The sequence below is a fragment of the Panulirus ornatus genome, chromosome 41, assembly GCF_036320965.1.
Source record: "Panulirus ornatus isolate Po-2019 chromosome 41, ASM3632096v1, whole genome shotgun sequence".
Taxonomy (NCBI): domain Eukaryota; kingdom Metazoa; phylum Arthropoda; class Malacostraca; order Decapoda; family Palinuridae; genus Panulirus; species Panulirus ornatus.
Genome location: NC_092264.1, coordinates 19,702,644 through 19,725,318, shown reverse-complemented (window position 1 = coordinate 19,725,318; position 22,675 = coordinate 19,702,644). Strand labels below are relative to the sequence as shown.

Below are 22,675 nucleotides of genomic sequence, written 5' to 3'. Positions count from 1 at the left end.
AGGTGGTTTGATCGAGTAAGTAATGTAAGGGTAAGAGAGATGTGTGGAAATAAAAAGAGCGTGGTTGAGAGAGAGCAGAAGAGGGTGTTGTGAAATGGTTTGGGCACATGGAGAGAATGAGTGAGGAAAGATTGACAAAGAGGATATATGTGTCGGAGGTGGAGGGAACGAGGAGAAGTGGGAGACCAAATTGGAGGTGGAAAGATGGAGTGAAAAAGATTTTGAGTGATCGGGGCCTGAACATGCAGGAGGGTGAAAGGCTGGCAAGGAATAGAGTGAATTGGATTGATGTGGTAAACCGGGGTTGACGTGCTGTCAATGAATTGAATCAGGGCATGTGAAGCGTCTGGGGTAAACCATGAAAAGTTCTGTGGGGCCTGGATGTGGAAAGAGAGCTGTGGGTTCGGGCATTATTACATGACAGCTAGAGACTGAGTGTGAACGAATGGGGCCTTTGTTGTCTTTTCCTAGCACTACCTCGCACACATGAGGGGGGAGGGGGATGTTATTCTATGTGTGGCGAGGTGGCGATGGGAATAAATAAGGGCAGACAGTATGAATTATGTACATGTGTATATATGTATATGTCTGTGTGTGTACATATATGTGTACATTGAGATGTATAGGTATGTATTTTTGTGAGTGTGGACGTGTATGTATATACATGTGTATGGGGGTGGGTTGGGCCATTTCTTTCGTCTGTTTCCTTGCGCTACCTTGCAAACGTGGGAGGCAGCGACAAAGCAAAATATAATAAAAATAAATATATATATATATATATATATATATATATATATATATATATATATATATATATATATATATATATTATCCCTGGGGATAGGGGAGAAAGAATACTTCCCATGTATTCCCTGCGTGTCGTAGAAGGCGACTAAAAGGGGAGGGAGCATGGGGCTGGAAATATATATATATATATATATATATATATATATATATATATATATATATATATATATATATATATATATATATATATATATATACATATATATATATATATATATATATATATATATATATATATGTATATATATATATATATATATATATATATATATATATATATATATATATATATATATATATATATATATATATATTTGTCGCTGTCTCCCGCATCAGCGAGGTAGCACAAGGAAACAGATGAAGGAATGGCCCAACCCACCCACATTCACATGTATATACATACACTTCCACACACGCACATGTACATACCTATACATCTCAACGTATACATATAAATACACACACAGACAGATACATATATACACATGTATATAATTCATACTTGCTGCCTTTATACATTCCCTTTGCCACCCTCCACACATGAAATGTCAGCCCCCTCTCCCCATACGTGCAAGGTAGCGCCAGGAAAAGACAACAAGGACCACATTCGTTCACACTCAGTCTCAAGCTTTCATGTATAATGCACCAAAACCACAGCTCCCTTTCCACATCTAGGCCCCACAAAACTTTCCATAGTTTACCCCAGATGCTTCACATGCCCTGGTTCAATCCATTGACAGCATCTTGACCCTGGTGTACCACATTGTTCCAATTCACTATATTCCTTGCACACCTTTCACCCTCCTGCATGTTCAGCTCCTCTTCTCCATTTACCAAATCATTCTCCCTAACCCTCTCGACCAAAACACTCTATATCTGCCACTCTATCAGCAAACACATTCAGTAAACCTTCAAAATACTCACTTTATCTCCTTCTCACATCACCACTACTTTTCATCATTTCCCCATTATCCCCGTTCACTGATGTTCCCATTTGTTCCCTTGTCTCACATACTTTATTTACCTCCTTCCAAAACATCTTTTTATTCTCCCTAAAATTTAATTATACTCTCTCACCCCTTTCTAAAAGGGGAAACAGAAGAAGGAGTCACGCGGGGAGTGCTCATCCTCCTCGAAGGCTCAGATTCGGGTGTCTAAATGTGTGTGGATGTAACCAAGATGGGAAAATAGGAGAGACAGGTAGTATGTTTGAGGAAAGGAATCTGGATGTTTTGGCTCTGTGTGAAACGAAGCTCAAGGGTAAAGGGGAAGAGTGGTTTGGGAATGTCTTGGGAGTAAAGTCAGGGGTTAGTGAGAGGAAAAGAGCAAGGGAAGGAGTAGAACTACTCCTGAAACAGGAGTGGTGGGAGTATGTCATAGAGTGTAAGAAATTAAACTCTAGATTGATATGGGTAAAACTGAAAGTGGATGGAGAGAGATGGGTGATTATTAGTGCATATGCACCTGGGTATGAGAAGAAAGATCATGAGAGGCAAGTGCTTTGGAGCAGCTGAGTGTAAGTGTAAGTAGTTTTGATGCACGAGACTGGGTTATAGTGATGGGTGATTTGAATGCAAAGGTGAGTAATGTGGCAGTTGAGGGAATAATTGGTGTACATGGGGTGTTCAATGTTGTAAATGGAAATGGTGAAGAGCTTGTAGATTTATGTGCTGAAAAAGGACTGGTGATTGGGAATAACTGGTTTAAAAAGAGAGATATACATGAATATACATATATAAGTAGGAGAGATAGCCAGAGAGCATTAATGGATTGTGTTAACTGATAGGCATGCGAAAGAGAGACTTTTGAATGTTAATGTGCTGAGAGGTGCAACTGGAGGGATGTCTGATCATTATCCTTTGGAGGTGAAGGTAAAGATTTTTAGAGGTTTTCAGAAAAGAAGAGAGAATGTTGGGGTGAAAAGAGGGGTGAGAGTAAGTGAGCTTGGGAAGGAGACTTTGTGAGTAAGTACCAGGAGAGACTGAGAACAGAATGGAAAAAGGTGAGAACAAAGGGAGTAAGGGGTGTGGGGGAGGAATGGGATGTATTTAGGGAAGCAGTGATGGCTTGTGCAAAAGATGCTTGTGGCATGGGAAGTGTGGGAGGTGGGTGGATTAGAAAGGGTAGTGATTGGTGGGATGAAGAAGTAAGATTATTAGTGAAAGAGAAGAGAGAGGCATTTGGACGATTTTTGCAGGGAAATAATGCAAATGAGTGGGAGATGTATAGAAGAAAGAGGCAGGAGGTCAAGAGAAAGGTGCAAGAGGTGAAAAAGAGGGCAAATGAGAGTTGGGGTGAGAGAGTATCATTAAATTCTATGGAGAATAAAAAGATGTTTTGGAAGGAGGTATATAAAGTGCTTAAGACAAGGGAATCAATGGGAAGGGGGCTGGCTAATGGGGAGGTGATAACAAGTAGTGGTGATGTGAGAAGGAGATGGAGTGAGTATTTTGAGGGGTTGTTGAATGTGTTTGATGATAGAGTGGCAGATATAAGGTATTTTGGTCGAAGTGGCATGCAAAGTGAGAGGGTTAGGGAAAATGATTTGGTAAACAGGGAAGAGGTAGTAAAAGCTTTGCTGAAGATGAAAGCTGGCAAGGCAGTGGGTTTGGATGGTATTGCAGTGGAATTTATTAAAAAAGGGGGTGACTGTACTGTTGACTGGTTGGTAAGGTTATTTAATGTATGTATGACTCATGGTGAGGTGCCTGAGGATTGGTGGAATGCTTGCATAGTGCCATTGTACAAAGGCAAAGGGGATAAAAGTGAGTGCTCAAATTACAGAGGCATAAGGTTTTTGAGTATTCCTGGGAAATTATATGGGAGGGTATCGATTGAGAGGGTGAAGGCATGTACAGAGCATCAGACTGGGGAAGTTCAATGTGGTTTCAGAAGTGGTAGAGGATGTGTGGATCAGGTGTTTGCTTTGAAGAATGTATGTGAGAAATACTTAGAAAAGCATATGAATTTGTATGTAGCATTTATGGATCTGGAGAAGGCATATGATAGAGTTGATAGAGATGCTCTGTGGAAGGTATTAAGAATATATGGTGTGGGAGGCAAGTTGTTAGAAGCAGTGAGAAGTTTTTAATTAGGATGTAAGGCATGTGTACGTGTAGGAAGAGAGGAAAGTGATTGGTTCTCAGTGAATGTAGGTTTGTGGCAGGGGTGCGTGAAGTCTCCATTGTTGTTTTCTTGTTTAAGGATGGGGTTGTTAGGGAGGTGAATGCAAGAGTTTTGGAAAGGGGGGCAAGTATGCAGTCTGTTGTGGATGAGAGAGTTTGGGAAGTGAGTCAGTTGTTTGCTGATGATACAGCGCTGGTGGCTGATTCGTGTGAGATACTAGAGAAGCTGGTGACTGAGTTTGGTAAAGTGTGTGAAATAAGAAAGCTGAGAGTAAATGTGAATAAGAGCAAGGTTATTAGGTACAGTAGGGTTGAGGGACAAGTCAATTGGGAGGGGAGTTTGAATGGAGAAAAACTGGAGGAAGTGAAGTGTTTTAGATATCTGGGAGTGGATTTGGCAGCCGATGGAACCATGGAAGTGGAAGTGAATCATAGGGTGGGGGAAGGGGCGAACGTTCTGGGAGCGTTGAAGAATGTGTGGATGTCGAGAACATTATCTCGGAAAGCAAAAATGGGTATGTTTGAAGGAATAATGGTTCCAACAATGTTGTATGGTTGCAAGGCATGGGTTATGGCTAGAGTTGTGTGGAGGAGGGTGGATGTGCTGGAAATGAGATGTTTGAGGACAATATGTGGTGTGAGGTGGTTTAATCGAGTAAGTAATGTAAGGGTAAGAGAGATGTGTGGTAATAAAAAAAGTGTGGTTGAGAGAGCAGAAGAGGGTGTTTTGAAATGGTTTGGTCACATGGAGAGAATGAGTGAGGAAAGATTGACCAAGAGGATATATGTGTCAGAGGTGGAGGGAATGAGGAGAATTGGAAGACCAAATTGGAGGTGGAAAGATGGAGTGAAAAAGATTTTGAGTGATTGGGGCCTGAACATGCAAGAGGGTGAAAGGCGTGCAAGGAATAGAGTGAATTGGAACAATGTGGTATACCAAAGTCAACGTTCTGTCAATGGATCGAACCACAGGGCATGTGAAGCATCTGGGGTAAACCAAGGAAAGTTTTGTGGGGCCTGGATGTGGAAAGGGAGCTGTGGTTTCGATGCATTATTCATGACAGCTAGAGACTGAGTGTTAACGAATGTGGCCTTTGTGGTCTTTTCCAAGCGCCAGCTTGCATGCATGTGGGGGGAGGGGGGTTGTCATTTCATGCATAGCGGGGTGGCGACGAGAATGAATAAGGGCAGACAGTATGAATTATGTACATGTGTATTTATGCATATGTCTGTGTGTATATATATGTGTATACGTTGAGATGTATAGGTATGTATATGTGTGTGTGTGGACGTGTATTTATATACATGTGTATGTTGGTGGGTTGGGCCATTCCTTCATCTGTTTCCTTGCGCTATCTTGCTAACGCGTGAGACAGCGACAATGTACAATAAAAAAATGTATGAGAACGTGTATATGAGTGGATGGGCCATTCATCAGTTTCCTGGCACTACCTCGCTGACACAGGAAATGGTAATCAAGTATAATATAATGTATATAATAATAATAATATAATAATAATAGTAATTTTTCTTTATACTTGTTCCCCATTTCCTATGTTGGCGAGGTAGTACCTGGAACAGACAAAGATGCCATTCACTCGCATCCATTCTCTGTATGTCACATGCAATGTACCAAAACTACAGCTGCCACTCCACAACCAGGCTCCACAGATCTTTCCATGGTTTCCCCTGGCTGCTTCATACGCCCTGGTTCAGTCCACTGACAACACATCACCCCTTGTTTGGCACATCAGTCCAATTCACTCTATCCCATACACATCCTTCCATATGTACAGGCCTCCAGGCAATCAAAATCTTTTTCAATCCTTCATCTCAAATTTGGTCTTCTCCTTGTCCCTTCCACTTCTGACATACATATCCTATCATTTTTGTCAACCCCTCCTCTCTCATTCTCTCCATTTATTCATACTATTTCAGCATTTCTTCTTCAGGTCTTTCAACTGTACTCTTCTTATTACCACAACTCTCTCTTACCATGTCATTATTTATTCAATCAACCCTCCTCACACAATATTATTGTCCTCAAACATTTTTTCTCCAACATATGCCCCCTTTTCCATACATTCTCATCAATAGCCCATGCTTTGCACCTATATACCATCTGTAGAAATACTGTACCTTCAAACATACCCATTTCAACCCTCCAAAATAGTCTTTTTTCTTTCTACATATTCCTCAATGCTCCCAGATCCTTCACCCCCTTACACACCCAAAGATTCACCTCAATTTCCATGGTTCCCTTCACAGTCCTGCATCTAAGACACTTCCTTTCTTCAAACTTTTCTCCTTTAAACTCACATCCAAATACATCTGTCTCTCTGCAATGCTAAACCTAATAATCTTGCTTTTATCTAAATTTACTCACAACTTTTTCTTTTCACACACTCTCCTAAACTCAGACACCAACTTCTGCAATTTTCCACTCAAAGCTGTCACCAGTGTCATGCCATCAGCAAACAAAAACTGTTACTTCCCAAACCCGTCACCTACTATGGATTGTATAACTACCCATATCTCCAAAACCCTTGCATTTACTTCCCTCACCAATGCATCCATTAACAAATTTAACATAAATGGTGACATCACACACCCCTGCAACAGACCCATCCCCACCTGGAATAACTCACCTTCCTCTCTACCTACTTGTGAACATATTTTAATCTCTTAATAAAAACCCACCATAACTTCAGATCTAATAGCTTTCTTTCACACCATATATTCACATACCTTCCACATGCATGTCTATAAACCCTATCATATGTTCACAAGTGTTCTCCAGATCCATAAATGCCATGTGCATATTCTTCCGTTTTTCTAAGTATTTCTCACAGACATTCTTCAGAGCAAACACTTGATCCTCACATCTACCACTCCTGAATCCATACTGTCTTCCAAACAATTTATTGGATACACTCAGTAAACTTATACTATGTATGTATTTCAAACAATCACGTTTGTGCCCTTTACCTTAATACAATGGCACTATACGTACATTCTGCCTATCCTCAGGCATCTCACCATGATCCATTTGTACACTGAAAATCCTGACTAACTAATCAACAACACAGTCGCCCCCATCCTTAAGAAACTGAAATGCAATACTACCCACCTCAGCCACCTTACAGTGTTTCATCTTTTGCAAAGTTTTCACCACCTCTTCTCTTGTCATCAAACCACTTGCCATAACTCTCTCACTTTGCATACCTCTCCAAACCAAACACCCTTCATCTGCCACCCTATCATCAAACACATTGAACAATCCCTCAAAGTAATTACCTGATACACCTTTTCTTGAATAGGTTAAGTTGATCATAACTGAAGTAAAGGTAAATGTGAAGACTTTTAAGTGCAGGGAAAGTTACTAAAACAGTCCAATCATAAACATCACCTTTCCTCTAAACAGGATGCTACTCCCCAAGGATTCTCAACATTAGCCTACATTGACATAAACAAACAATGAATGACAATTCAAAAATGATGTGTAAGCAGTCTGGACACAGACTAACCATGTTCCTGCAGTTCATTTGATTTCCTGAAAATGTACATGCACTGCTTGAGGCCAGGCACATGCTTCTTCCACTATAAAATCTTTATAAGAATTTGAACCAACTCTGAAGCAGCCATCAGGAAGGCTGGTCAAGTGTCACAACAGAGTTCAAGCTCAGAAAGAATATCCCCTTAGGGATCTGACATTGCTTCAACAATGGCTGTAATGATGTTAACAAGTTCAGCTTGAGTAGATGATGCCCATTCTGATACCTGGTGTGCACAAAACATATCCCTAACATCTTCTGTCTGTCCCATCATACTATCTCTCTCCTGTTATCAGATGAAGAATCTTCTAATAAGTTGAATTTATTTCCACCATCACATCCCTTAAACCTATGTAGGATCCCCCAGGGGATATTCCACTAATTTCCATTCTTCCCAGCTATGACTCTCAAGTTGCTCTACTGAGTGGTACCTTGGGGATTGGTTTGAATGATACCAATGCTAAACAAGTTTGTGATTTGGTGTTTACATTACAGATAATGGGTAGCCAGTGACCTTTCTGTGTATCTCTGCCTATGAGGAGATTCCAGATAATGAACATGCAGATGACTTTGCGTAAACTACTTTTGAGAAGGACATACTAGACTACAACATTTCTTCTGCATTCACGCAAATATGGACACCAATCCAGGATACCCAGCTTTCTTTGTATGAAGAACCAGTGAAAGATGGAACACCTCTCAAGTGGTACACTAGAAAGAAGCCTGACAGATCCCTTTGATATACATAACAAAAGACCTCATGAAAGGGAACTCACATTCCCCTTGGAGATATGCCTCTCTGTATCTCCCTCTCCTTGCTGCTGCTCAGTGCTTCAAATTGCATATAGCCCTTTACAAACAAACACTATCTTCCTTTCTGCCCTCAAGCTGAATAGCTTTCAGCAAACATTTCGAGAAAAAGATCACCTAGCTAAGATCCCTGTCAGACGACCTTGCTGCATTTTTTGTAGATAATACTGATTGAAGTACTTGCTGCCTGTCCTGAATTTCTTTTTCTGCTTCTTATATTAGTCTAAGGTCTTCCTCATTAGTGATACCAGTTGGAGGTGGCATCTTTGTTCAAGGGTGCTAGGTATATAATACCTAGATCCTGTTCACTATTGAAAGAATAATTAAACTCATACTTTATGTGCTTTATACTTTGATATCATCTAAAAACAAAAAATAATATAATGACAGAACTTGAATTACAGATAAGGAAGAATAATAATGAAGACATGCTATGCAATGTGACTGCATCATGTATTGAAAAAGAAAGTTAACTCATAGCTTATCATCTCAAAACAATATTGAAAGTAAAAATGACTAGCTAGACTGGGTAGACTTTCCAAGAAATCTTAAGAAAAAATGATGGGTGGAAAAGGACTTTGAATGAAAAAAATGACATAGAGTACCAATGGAGATATTCACTATAGTACTTACCAAGGACACTCTTTTGGTGCTACCCATGTTGATATTCTGACTGCTGTGGCCATTTTTATCATCCATTCTCCGTAAGCTTGTTTTTCTTAATACAGCTTCAAATGCTTGTCTCAGTCTGTAATTAATCAAAGTCTATACAAATCATGAGCCTTTTCCCTACATATTACCTTAATCCATAATGAATTTCACATATATATCACTTTAACAGACCCACATCAATCATTTTCTCCTACAGAATCATACACATCCAGCATTTCCCATATTAGTGAGGTAGTGTTAAGAACAGAGGACAAACCCTACAAGGGAAAATCCTTACTTGGTCCCCTTCTCTGCTCCTCCTTTTGGAAAAGTAAAAACTGGAGGGGAGGATATTCATGTATGTGTATGTATATGTAATTGTATGGACTTTTACGTACATATATGTGTATATGAGTGGATGGGTCATTCTTCATCTGTTTCTTGGTGCCACCTTGCTGACATGGGAAACAGCGATCAAGGACAATAAATAATAAATAAATAGTTCTATTCTATTCATCATACTTGATCGCTGCTTCCTGTGTCAGTGAGGTAGTGTCAGGAAACAGACAAAGAATGGCCCATCCACTCATATACACATATAAATACAGAAATGCCCATACACACACATAAAAATACATATACATATATATACACATACACAGACATATACATATATACACATGTACATATTCATGCTTGCCTTAACCTACTCCTGGCACTACCCTGCCACACATGACACAGCATTGCTACCCACTGCTTCAGTGAGGTAGGGCCAGGAAAACAGACAAAAAAAGGCCACATATGTTCACATACATGTGTGAGAAATACTTAGAAAAACAGATGTGTTTGTATGTAGCATTTATGGATCTGGAGAAGGCATATGATAGGGTTGATAGATATGCTTTGTGCAAGATCCTAGGAGAATATGATGTGCAAGGTAAGCTGCAAGAAGCAGTGGAAAGTTTTTACTATGGATGTATGGCATGTGTACGAGTAGGAAGAGAGGAGATTGATTGGTTCCCACTGAAGGTCAGTCCGTGGCAGGTGTGTGTGATGTCCCCATGGTTGTTTAATTTGTTTATGGATGGGGTGGTTATGGAGGTAAATGCAAGAGTTTTCAAGAGAGGGGCGATTATGTTGTCTGTTGGAAATGAGAGGGTCTGGGAAGTGAGTCAGTTGTTGTTTGCCAATGATACAGCACTGGTGGCTGATTTGAGTGAAAAACTGCAGAAGTTGGTTACTAAGTTTGGAAATGTGTGTGAAAGGAGAAAGTTGAGAGTAAATGTGAATCAGAGCAAGGTTATTAAGTTCAGTAGGGTTGTGGGACAAGTTAATTGGGATGTAAATTTGAATGAAGAAAAATTGGAGGAAGTCAAGTGTTTTAGATATCTGGGAGTGGACTTAGCAGTGAGTGGAACCGTGGAGGTGAGTCACAGGGTGGGGGAGGGGTCGAAGGTTCTGGGAGTGATGAAAAATGTGTGGAAGGAGAGAAAATTATCTCGGAGAGCAAAAAAGGGTGTGTTTGAAGAAACAGTAGTTCCAACAATACTATATGGTTGTGAAGCAGGGCTATAGATAGGATTGTACGGAGGAGGGTGGATGTGTTAGAAATGAAATGTTTGAGGACAATATGTGGTGTGAGGTGGTTTGATCGAAAAAGTAACAAAAGAGATACTTGAAAATAAAAAGAGTGTGGTTGAGAAAGCACAAGAGTGTGTTCAAATGGTTTGGACATATGGAGAGAACGAGTATGGAAGGTTGATAAACAGGATATATGTGTCAGAGGAGGAGGGAACAAGGACAAGCAGGAGAACAAATTGGCAGTGGAAGGCTGGAGTGAAAAAGATTTTGAGGAATTGGCTCCTGAACATAAAGGTTGCTGAAAGGCATGCAAGGAATAGAGTGAACTAGAATGATGTGGTATGCCAGGGTCAATGTGCTGTCAATGGATTGAACCAGGGTATGTGAAACATCTAGGGTAAACCATGGAAAGTTCTGTGCGGCCTGGATAAGGATAGGGAGCTGTGCTTTTGGTGCATTACACATGACAGCTAGAGACTGTGAACAAATATGGTCTTTTTTGTTTGTTTTACTGGTGCTACCTTGCTGAAGCATGGGATAGCGATGCTGTTTCCTGTAGGGCAGGGTAGCGCCAGGAATAGATTAAGGCAAGCAAGTATGAAGATGTTCATGTGTATATATGTATAAGTCTGTGTATGCATATCTATATACGTATATGTATGTATATATGCATGTAAGGGTGTATATATATATATATATATATATATATATATATATATATATATATATATATATATATATATATTTTTTTTTTTTCATACTATTCGCCATTTCCCGCGATAGCGAGGTAGCGATAAGAACAGAGGACTGGGCCTTTGAGGGAATATCCTCACCTGGCCCCCTTCTCTGTTCCTTCTTTTGGAAAATTATTTATTTATTCATTTTGCTTTGTCACTGCCTCCCGCGTTAGCGAGGTAGCGCAAGGAAACAGACGAAAGAATGGCCCAACCCGCCCACATACACATGTATATACATACACGTCCACACACACAAATATACATACCTATACATATCAATGTACACATATATATACACACACAGACATATACATATATACACATGTACATAATTCATACTGTCTGCCTTTATTTGTTCCCATCGCCACCCCGCCACACATGGAATAACATCCCCCTCCCCCCTCATGTGTGCAAGGTAGCGCTAGGAAAAGACACCAAAGGCCCCATTTGTTCACAATCAGTCTCTAGCTGTCATGTAATAATGCACCGAAACCACAGCTCCCTTTCCACATCCAGGCCCCACACAGCTTTCCATGGTTTACCCCAGACGCTTCACATGCCCTGGTTCAATCCACTGACAGCAAGTCGACCCCGGTATACCACATCATTCCAATTCACTCTATTCCTTGCACGCCTTTCACCCTCCTGCATGTTCAGGCCCCGATCACTCAAAATCTTTTTCACTCCATCTTTCCACCTCCAATTTCGTCTCCCACTTCTCCTTGTTCCCTCCACCTCTGACACATATATCCTCTTTGTCAATCTTTCCTCACTCATTCTCTCCATGTGACCAAACCATTTCAAAACACCCTCTTCTGCTCTCTCAACTACACTCTTTTTATTCCCACACATCTCTCTTACCCTTACATTACTTACTCGATCAAACCACCTCACACCACACATTGTCCTCAAACATCTCATTTCCAGCACATCCACCCTCCTGCGCACAACTCTATCCATAGTCCACGCCTCGCAACCATACAACATTGTTGGAAACACTATTCCTTCAAACACCCATTTTTGCTTTCTGAGATAATGTTCTCGACTTCCAAACATTCTTCAATGCTCCCAGAATTTTCGCTCCCTCCCCCATCCGATGATTCACTTCCGCTTCCATGGTTCCATCCGCTGCCAGATCCACTCCCAGATATCTAAAACACTTTACTTCCTCCAGTTTTTCTCCATTCAAACTTACCTCCCAATTGACTTGACCCTCAACCCTACTGTACCTAATAACCTTGCTTTTATTCACATTTACTCTTAACTTCCTTCTTTCACACACTTTACCAAACTCAGTCACCAGCTTCTGCAGTTTCTCACATGAATCAGCCACCAGTGCTGTATCATCAGCGAACAACAACTGACTCACTTCCCAAGCTCTCTCATCCACAACAGACTTCATACTTGCCCCTCTTTCCAAAACTCTTGCATTCACCTCCCTAACAACCACATCCACAAACAAATCAAACAACCATGGAGACATCACACACCCCTGCCACAAACCTACATTCACTGAGAACTAATCACTTTCCTCTCTTCCTACACGTACACATGCCTTACATCCTCGATAAAAACTTTTCACTGCTTCTAACAACTTGCCTCCCACACCATATATTCTTAAAACCGTCCACAAAGCATCTCTATCAACTCTATCATATGCCTTCTCCATATCCATAAATGCTACATACAAATCCATTTGTTTTTCTAAGTATTTCTCACATACATTCTTCAAAGCAAACACCTGATCCACACATCCTCTACCACTTCTGAAACCACACTGCTCTTCCCCAGTCTGATACTCTGTACATGCCTTCACCCTCTCAATCAATACCCTCCCATATAATTTCCCAGGCATACTCAACAAACTTATACCTCTGTAATTTGAGCACTCACTCTTATCCCCTTTGCCTTTGTACAATGGCACTATGCAAGCATTCCGCCAATCCTCCGGCACCTCACCATGAATCATACATACAATAAATAACCTTACCAACCAGTCAATAATACAGTCACCCCCTTTTTTAATAAATTCCACTGCAATACCATCCAAACCTGCTGCCTTGCCGGCTTTCATCTTTCGTAAAGCTTTTACTACCTCTTCTCTATTTACCAAATCATTTTCACCCTCTCACTTTGCACACCACCTCGACCAAAACACCCTATATCTGCCACTCTATCATCAAACACATTCAACAAACCTTCAAAATACTCACTCCATCTCCTCATATCACCACTACTTGTTATCACCTCCCCATTAGCCCCTTCACTGAAGTTCCCATTTGCTCCCTTGTCTTACGCACTTTATTTACCTCCTTCCAAAACATCTTTTTATTCTTCCTGAAATTTAATGATACTCTCTCACACCAATTCTCATTTGCCCTCTTTTTCACCTCTTGCAACTTTCTCTACCTCCTGCCTCTTTCTTTTATACCTCTCCCACTCATTTGCATTTTTTCCCTGCAAAAATTGTCCAAATGCCTCTCTCTTCTCTTTCACTAATAATCTTACTTCTTCATCCCACCACTCACTACCTTTTCTAATCAACCCACCTCCCACACTTCTCATGCCACAAGCATCTTTTGCGCAAGCCATCACTGCTTCCCTAAATACATCCCATTCCTCCCCCACTCCCCTTACCTCCTTTGTTCTCACCTTTTTCCATTCTGTACTCAGTCTCTCCTGGTACTTCCTCACACAAGTCTCCTTCCCAAGCTCACTTACTCTCACCACTCTCTTCACCCCAACATTCTCTCTTCTTTTCTGAAAACCCCCACAAATCTCCACCTTCGCCTCCACAAGATAATGACCAGACATCCCTCCAGTTGCACCTCTCAGCACATTAACATCCAAAAGTCTCTCTTTCGTGCGTCTATCAATTAACACGTAATCCAATAATGCTCTCTGGCCATCTCTCCTACTTACATACATATACTTATGTATATCTCGCTTTTTAAACCAGGTAGTCCCAATCACCAGTCCTTTTTCAGCACATAAATCTACAAGCTCTTCACCATTTCCATTTACAACACTGAACACCCCATGTATACCAATTATTCCCCCAACTGCCACATTACTCACCTTTGCATTCAAATCACCCCTCACTATAACCCGGTCTTTTGCATCAAAACCACTAACACACTCATTCAGCTGCTCCCAAAACACTTGCCTCTCATGATCTTTCTTCTCATGCCCAGGTGCATATGCACCAATAATCACCCATCTCTCTCCATCCACTTTCAGTTTTACCCATATCAGTCTAGAATTTACTTTCTTACACTCTATCACATACTCCCACAACTCCTGATTCAGGAGTAGTGCTACTCCTTCCCTTGCTCTTGTCCTCTGACTAACCCCTGACTTTACTCCCAAGATATTCCCAAACCACTCTTCCCCTTTACCCTTGAGCTTCGTTTCACTCAGAGCCAAAAGATACAGGTTCCTTTCCTCAAACATACTACCTATCTCTCCTTTTTTCTCATCTTGGTTACATCCACACACATTTAGACACCCCAACCTGAGCCTTCGAGGAGGATGAGCACTCCTCGCGTGACTCCTTCTTCTATTTCCCCATTTAGAAAGTTAGAATACAAGGAGGGGAGGGTTTCTGGCCCCCCCTGCTCCCGTCCCCTTTAGTCGCCTTCTACGACACGTGAGGAATGCGTGGGAAGTATTCTTTCTCCCCTATCCCCAGGGATATATATATATATATATTTTATTTATTTATTCATTTCTCCCCTATCCCAGGGGATAGGGGAGAAAGAATACTTCCCATGCATTCCTCACGTGTTGTAAAAGGCGACTAAAGGGGACGGAAGTGGGGGACTGGAAACCCTCCCTCCTTGTATTTTAACTTTCTAAAAGGGGAAACAGAAGAAGGAGTCACGCGGGGAGTACTCATCCTCCTCGAAGGCTCAGATTGGGGTGTCTAAATGTGTGTGGATGTAAACAAGATGAGAAAAAAGGAGGGATAGGGAGTATGTTTGAAGAAAGGAACCTGGATCTTTTGGCTCTGAGTGAAACGAAGCTCAAGGGTAAAGGGAAAGAGTGGTTTGGGAATGTCTTGGGAGTAAAGTCAGGGGTTAGTCAGAGGACAAGAGCAAGGGAAGAAGTAGCACTACTCCTGAGACAGGAGTGGTGGGAGTATGTGATAGAGTGTAAGAAAGTAAACTCTAGATTGATATGGGTAAAACTGAAAGTGGATGGAGAGAGATGGGTGATTACTGGTGCATGTGCACCTGGGCATGAGAAGAAAGATCATGAGAGGCAAGTGTTTTGGGAGCAGCTGAGTGAGTGTGTTAGTAGTTTTGATGCACAAGACTGGGTTATAGTGATGGGTGATTTGAATGCAAAGGTGAGTAATGTGGCAGTTGAGGGAATAATTGGTGTACATGGGGTGTTCAGTGTTGTAAATGGAAATGGTGAAGAGCTTGTACATTTTGTGCTGAAAAAGGACTGGTGATTGGTAATACCTGGTTTAAAAAGAGAGATATACATAAGTATACATATGTAAGTAGGAGGGATGGCCAGAGAGTGTTACTGGATTACGTGTTAATTGATAGGCACACGAAAGAGAGACTTTTGGATGTTAATGTGCTAAGAGGTGCAACTGGAGGGATGTCTGATCATTATCTTGTGGAGGCAAAGGTGAAGATTTGTAGAGGTTTTCAGAAAAGAACAGAGAATGTTGGGGTGAAAAGAGTGGTGAGAGTAAGTGATCTTGGGAAGGAGACATGTGAGGAAGTACCAGGGGAGACTGAGTACAGAATGGAAAAAGGTGAGAACAAAGGACGTAAGGGGAGTGGGGGAGGAATGGGAAGTATTTAGGGAAGCAGTGATGGATTACGCAAAAGATGCTTGTGGCATGAGAAGCATGGGAGGTGTGCAGATTAGAAAGGGTAGTGAGTGGTGGGGCAAAGAAGTAAGATTATTAGTGAAAGAGAAGAGAGAGGCATTAGGACAATTTTTGCATGGAAATAATGCAAATGACTGAGAGATGTACAAAAGAAAGAGGCAGGAGGTCAAGAGAAAGGTGCAAGAGGTGAAAAAGAGGGCAAATGAAAGTTGGGGAGAGAGAGTATCATTAAATTCTAGGGAGAATAAAAAAACGTTTTGGAAGGAGGTACATAAAGTGTGTAAGACAAGGGAACAAATGGAAACTTCCGTGAGGGCGGCTAATGGGGAGGTGATAACAAGTAGTGGTGAAGTGAGGAGATGGAGTGAGTGTTTTGAAGGTTTGTTGAATGTGTTTGATGATAGAGTGGCAGATATAGGGTGTTTTGATCGAAGTGGTGTGCAAAGTGAGAGGGTTAGGGAGAATGAATTGGTGAAACAGGGAAGAGGTAGTAAAAGCTTTGTGGAAGATGAAAGCCGGCAAGGCAGCTGGTTTGGAAGGTATTGCAGAGGAATTTATTAAAAATGGGGATGACTGTATTGTTGACTGGTTGGTAAGGTTATTCAATGCATGTATGACTCATGGTGAGGTGCCTGAGGATTGGCAGAATGCTAGCATAGTGCCATTGTACAAAGGCAAAGGGGATAAAAGTGAGTGCTCAAATTGTAGAGGTATAAGTTTGTTGAGTATTCCTGGGAAATTATATGGAAGGGTATTGATTGAGAGGGTGAAGGCATGTACAGAGCATCAGATTGGGGAAGAGCAGTGTGGTTTCAGAAGTGGTAGAGGATGTGTGGGTCAGGTGTTTGCTTTGAAGAATGTATGTGAGATGTAAGGCATGTGTGCGTGTAGGAAGAGTGGAAAGTGATTTGTCCTCAGTGAATGCAGGTTTGCGGCAGGGGTGAGTGATGTCTCCATGGTTGTTTAATTTGTTTATGGATGGGGTTGTTAGGGAGGTGAATGCAAGAGTTTTGGAAAGAGGGGCAAGTATGCAGTCTGTTGTAGATGAGACAGCTTGGGAAGTGAGTCAGTTGTTGTTCGCTGATGATACAGAGCTGGTGGCTGATTCTTGTGAGAAACCGCAGAAGCTGGTGACTGAGTTTGGTAAAGTGTGTGAAAGAAGAAAGCTGAGAGTAAATGTGAATAAGAGCAGGGTTATTAGGTACAGTAAGGTTGAGGGTCAAGTCAATTGGGAGGTAAGTTTGAATGGAGAAAAACTGGAGGAAGCGAAGTGTTTTAGAGATATCTGGGAGTGGATTTGGCAGCGGATGGAACCATGGAAGCAGAAGTGAATTATAGGGTTGGGGAGGGGGCAAAAGTTCTGGAAGCGTTGAAGAATGTGTAGAAGTCGAGAACATTATCTCGGATAGCAAAAATGGGTATGTTTGAAGGAATAGTGGTTCCAACAATGTTATATGGTTGTAAGGTGTGGGCTATAGACAGAGTTGTGTGGAGGAGGGTGGATGTGTTGGAAATGAGATGTTTGAGGATAATATGTGGTGTGAGGTGGTTTAATCAAGTAAGTAATGAAAGGGTAAGAGAGATGTGTGGTAATAAAAAGTGTGTGGTTGAGAGAGCAGAAGAGGGTGTTTTGAAATGGTTTGGTCACATGGAGAAAATGAGTGAGGAAAGACTGATAAAGAGGATATATGTGTCAGAGGTGGAGGGAACAAGAAGTGGGAGACCAAATTGGAGGTGGAAAGATGAAGTGAAAAAGATTTTGAGTGATCGGGGCCTGAACATGCAGGAGGGTGAAAGGTGTGCAAAGAATAGAGTAAATTGGAAGGATGTGGTATACCAGGGTCAATGTGCTGTCAATGGATTGAACCAGGGTATGTGAAGCATCTGGGGTAAACCATGGAAAGTTCTGTGGAACCTGGATGTGGAAAGGGAGCTGTGGTTTCGGTGCATTATTACATGACAGCTAGAGACTGAGTGTGAACGAATGTGGCCTTTGTTGTCTTTTCCTAGTGCTACCTTGCGCACATGAGGGGGGAGGGGGTTGTTATTTCATGTGTGGTGGGGTGGCGATGGGAAATGAATAAAGGCAGACAGTATGAATTATGTACCTGTGTATATATATGTATATTTCTGTGTGCGTATATATATGTATATGTTGAGATGTATAGGTATGTATATTTGCATGTGTGGACATGTATGTATATACATGTTTATGTGGGTGGGTTGGGCCATTCTTAAGTCTGTTTCCTTGCGCTACCTCACTAACACAGGAGACAGCGAGAAAGCAAAATAAGTAATAAATATATATATATATATATATATATATATATATATATATATATATATATATATATATATATATACTTTTTTTTTTTGCTTTGTCGCTGTCTCCCTCGTTTGCGAGGTAGCGCAAGGAAACAGACGAAAGAAATGGCCCAACCCACCCCCATACACATGCCTTGATTCAATCCACTGACAGCAGGTCAACCCCGGTATACCACATCGCTCCAATTCACTCTATTCTTTGCCCTCCTTTCACCCTCCTGCATGTTCAGGCCCCGATCACACAAAATCTTTTTCACTCCATCTTTCCACCTCCAATTTGGTCTCCCTCTTCTCCTCGTTCCCTCCTCCTCCGACACATATATCCTCTTGGTCAATCTTTCCTCACTCATTCTCTCCATGTGACCAAACCATTTCAAAACACCCTCTTCTGCTCTCTCAACCATGCTCTTTTTATTTCCACACATCTCTCTTACCCTTACGTTACTTACTCGATCAAACCACCTCACACCACACATTGTCCTCAAACATCTCATTTCCAGCACATCCATCCTCCTGCGCACAACTCTATCCATAGTCCACGCCTCGCAACCATAAAACGTTGTTGGAACCACTATTCCTTCAAACATACCCATTTTTGCTTTCCGAGATAATGTTCTCGACTTCCACACATTCTTCAAGGCTCCCAGAATTTTCGCCCCCTCCCCCACCCTATGATCCACTTCCGCTTCCATGGTTCCATCCGCTGCCAGATCCACTCCCAGATATCTAAAACACTTCACTTCCTCCAGTTTTTCTCCATTCAAACTCACCTCCCAATTGAATTGACCCTTAACCCTACTGTACCTAATAACCTTGCTCTTATTCACATTTACTCTTAACTTTCTTCTTTCACACACTTTACCAAACTCAGTCACCAGCTTCTGCAGTTTCTCACATGAATCAGCCACCAGCTCTGTATCATCAGCGAACAACAACTGACTCACTTCCCAAGCTCTCTCATCCCCAACAGACTTCATACTTGCCCCTCTTTCCAGGACTCTTGCATTTACCTCCCTAACAACCCCATCCATAAACAAATTAAACAACCATGGAGACATCACACACCCCTGCCGCAAACCTACATTCACTGAGAACCAATCACTTTCCTCTCTTCCTACACGTACACATGCCTTACATCCTCGATAAAAACTTTTCACTGCTTCTAACAACTTGCCTCCCACACCATATATTCTTAATACCTTCCACAGAGCATCTCTATCAACTCTATCATATGCCTTCTCCAGATCCATAAATGCTACATACAAATCCATTTGCTTTTCTAAGTATTTCTCACATACATTCTTCAAAGCAAACACCTGATCCACACATCCTCTACCACTTCTGAAACCACACTGCTCTTCCCCAATCTGATGCTCTGTACATGCCTTCACCCTCTCAATCAATACCCTCCCTTATAATTTGCCAGGAATACTCAACAAACTTATACCTCTGTAATTTGAGCACTCACTCTTATCCCCTTTGCCTTTGTACAATGGCACTATGCACGCATTCCGCCAATCCTCAGGCACCTCACCATGAGTCATACATACATTAAATAACCTTACCAACCAGTCAACAATACAGTCACCCCCTTTTTTAATAAATTCCACTGCAATACCATCCAAACCTGCTGCCTTGCCGGCTTTCATCTTCCGCAAAGCTTTTACTACCTCTTCTCTATTTACCAAATCATTTTCACCCTCTCACTTTGCACACCACCTCGACCAAAACACCCTATATCTGCCACTCTATCATCAAACACATTCAACAAACCTTCAAAATACTCACTCCATCTCCTTCTCACATCACCACTACTTGTTATCACCTCCCCATTTGCGCCCTTCACTGAAGTTCCCATTTGCTCCCTTGTCTTACGCACTTTATTTACCTCCTTCCAGAACATCTTTTTATTCTCCCTAAAATTTAATGATACTCTCTCACCCAACTCTCATTTGCCCTTTTTTTCACCTCTTGCACCTTTATATATATATATATATATATATATATATATATATATATATATATATATATATATATATATCCCTGGGGATAGGGGAGAAAGAATACTTCCCACGTATTCCCTGCGTGTCGTAGAAGGCGACTAAAAGGGGAGGGAGCGGGGGGCTGGAAATCCTCCCCTCTTGTTTTTTTTTGATTTTCCAAAAGAAGGAACAGAGAACGAGGCCAGGTGAGGACATTCCCTCAGAGGCCCAGTCCTCTGTTCTTAACGCTACCTTGCTAACGCGGGAAATGGCGAATAGTATGAAAGAAAGAAATATATATTTATCCCTGGGGATAGGGGAGAAAGAATACTTCCCACGTATTCCCTGCGTGTCGTAGAAGGCGACTAAAAGGGGAGGGAGCGGGGGGGCTGGAAATCCTCCCCTCTCAATTATTTTTTTTTTTTTTTCTTTTTTTTTTAATTTTCCAAAAGAGGGAACAGAGAAGGGGGCCAGGTGAGGATATTCCCTCAGTGGCCCAGTTCTCTGTTCTTAACGCTACCTCGCTAACGTGGGAAATGGCGAATAGTTTGAAAAAAAAAAAAAAAATATATATATATATATATATATTTTTTTTTTCTTTATACTTTGTCGCTGTCTCCCGCGTTTGCGAGGTAGCGCAAGGAAACAGACGAAAGAAATGGCCCAACCCCCCCATACACATGTACATACACACGTCCACACACGCAAATATACATACCTACACAGCTTTCCATGGTTTACCCCGGACGCTTCACATGCCTTGATTCAATCCACTGACAGCACGCCAACCCCTGTATACCACATCGCTCCAATTCACTCTATTCCTTGCCCTCCTTTCACCCTCCTGCATGTTCAGGCCCCGATCACACAAAATCCTTTTCACTCCATCTTTCCACCTCCAATTTGGTCTCCCTCTTCTCCTCGTTCCCTCCACCTCCGACACATATATCCTCTTGGTCAATCTTTCCTCACTCATTCTCTCCATGTGCCCAAACCATTTCAAAACACCCTCTTCTGCTCTCTCAACCACGCTCTTTTTATTTCCACACATCTCTCTTACCCTTACGTTACTTACTCGATCAAACCACCTCACACCACACATTGTCCTCAAACATCTCATTTCCAGCACATCCATCCTCCTGCGCACAACTCTATCCATAGCCCACGCCTCGCAACCATACAACATTGTTGGAACTACTATTCCTTCAAACATACCCATTTTTGCTTTCCGGGATAATGTTCTCGACTTCCACACATTTTTCAAGGCTCCCAAAATTTTCGCCCCCTCCCCCACCCTATGATCCACTTCCGCTTCCATGGTTCCATCCGCTGACAGATCCACTCCCAGATATCTAAAACACTTCACTTCCTCCAGTTTTTCACCATTCAAACTCTTTTTCTTTCATACTATTCGCCATTTCCCGCAATTAGTGAGGCAGGGTTAAGAATGGAGGACTGGGCCTTTGAGGGAATATCCTAACCTGGCCCCCTTCTCTGTTCCTTCTTTTGAAAAATTAAAAAAAAATGAGAGGGGAGGATTTCCAGCCCCCCTCCCATATATATATATATGTATATATATATATATATATATATATATATATATATATATATATATATATATATATATATATATATATTACAGAGGTATAAGTTTGTTGAGTATTCCTGGTAAATTATATGGGAGGGTATTGATTGAGAGGGTGAAGGCATGTACAGAGCATCAGCAAAAAATTTATAAACTATGGGGAAAAGAAAAAAGAGAGCAGTATCGTGGTTTTCAGAAGTGGATAGAGAGGTGATAGAGAGGTGAGGTAGAGGGAGGGAAATCTGAGGAATTCAATATGTTTTGTTGTGGATTTGTTTTAAATGTTTTGTTTTTGTTGTTTTTTGATGGCGTGGGGGGTTGTGGAGGGGAATAGGGGTGGTGGATCCAGTGTTGTGTAATTTACATGATTCAGGTGTTTGGTTTTTTTTTGTTTTTTTGCTCTTTTTATTCTTTTGAAAGAATTTGGTAGGAGGTTATTTGTGAGGAGGGAGGAAGTGAACAAAATACTTAGCAAAAAGAATAGATAAGATTCTTTTTATAGAAAAAAAAAAAGCAAAAAAAAAAAAAGAAGGGCAAGAAGAAAAGGGGAGGGCCACCAAAAAAGGGGGAGAGCAGGGAGCTGAGGGGCAAGAAAACAAAAATGGGAGATTGGTTGGGGATTGGAATTTGTATTTGTAGCTTTTTATGGATGCTGGGGAGGGGAGC

General features: G+C 41.4%; 1 protein-coding gene across 14 annotated transcripts in view; it reads right to left on the bottom strand.

Annotated features, from left to right (window-relative positions):
- LOC139761747 (chloride channel protein 2-like) overlaps positions 1 to 22,675 on the bottom strand; it is a 618,856-nt gene that overhangs the window by 119,761 nt on the left and 476,420 nt on the right. For all 14 annotated transcript variants that reach the window (XM_071686178.1, XM_071686169.1, XM_071686168.1 and 11 more), the window contains one exon: positions 8,930 to 9,044. In XM_071686178.1, coding sequence (XP_071542279.1) covers positions 8,930 to 9,044 — 115 coding nt within the window. The remainder of the gene's footprint in view (positions 1 to 8,929; positions 9,045 to 22,675) is intronic.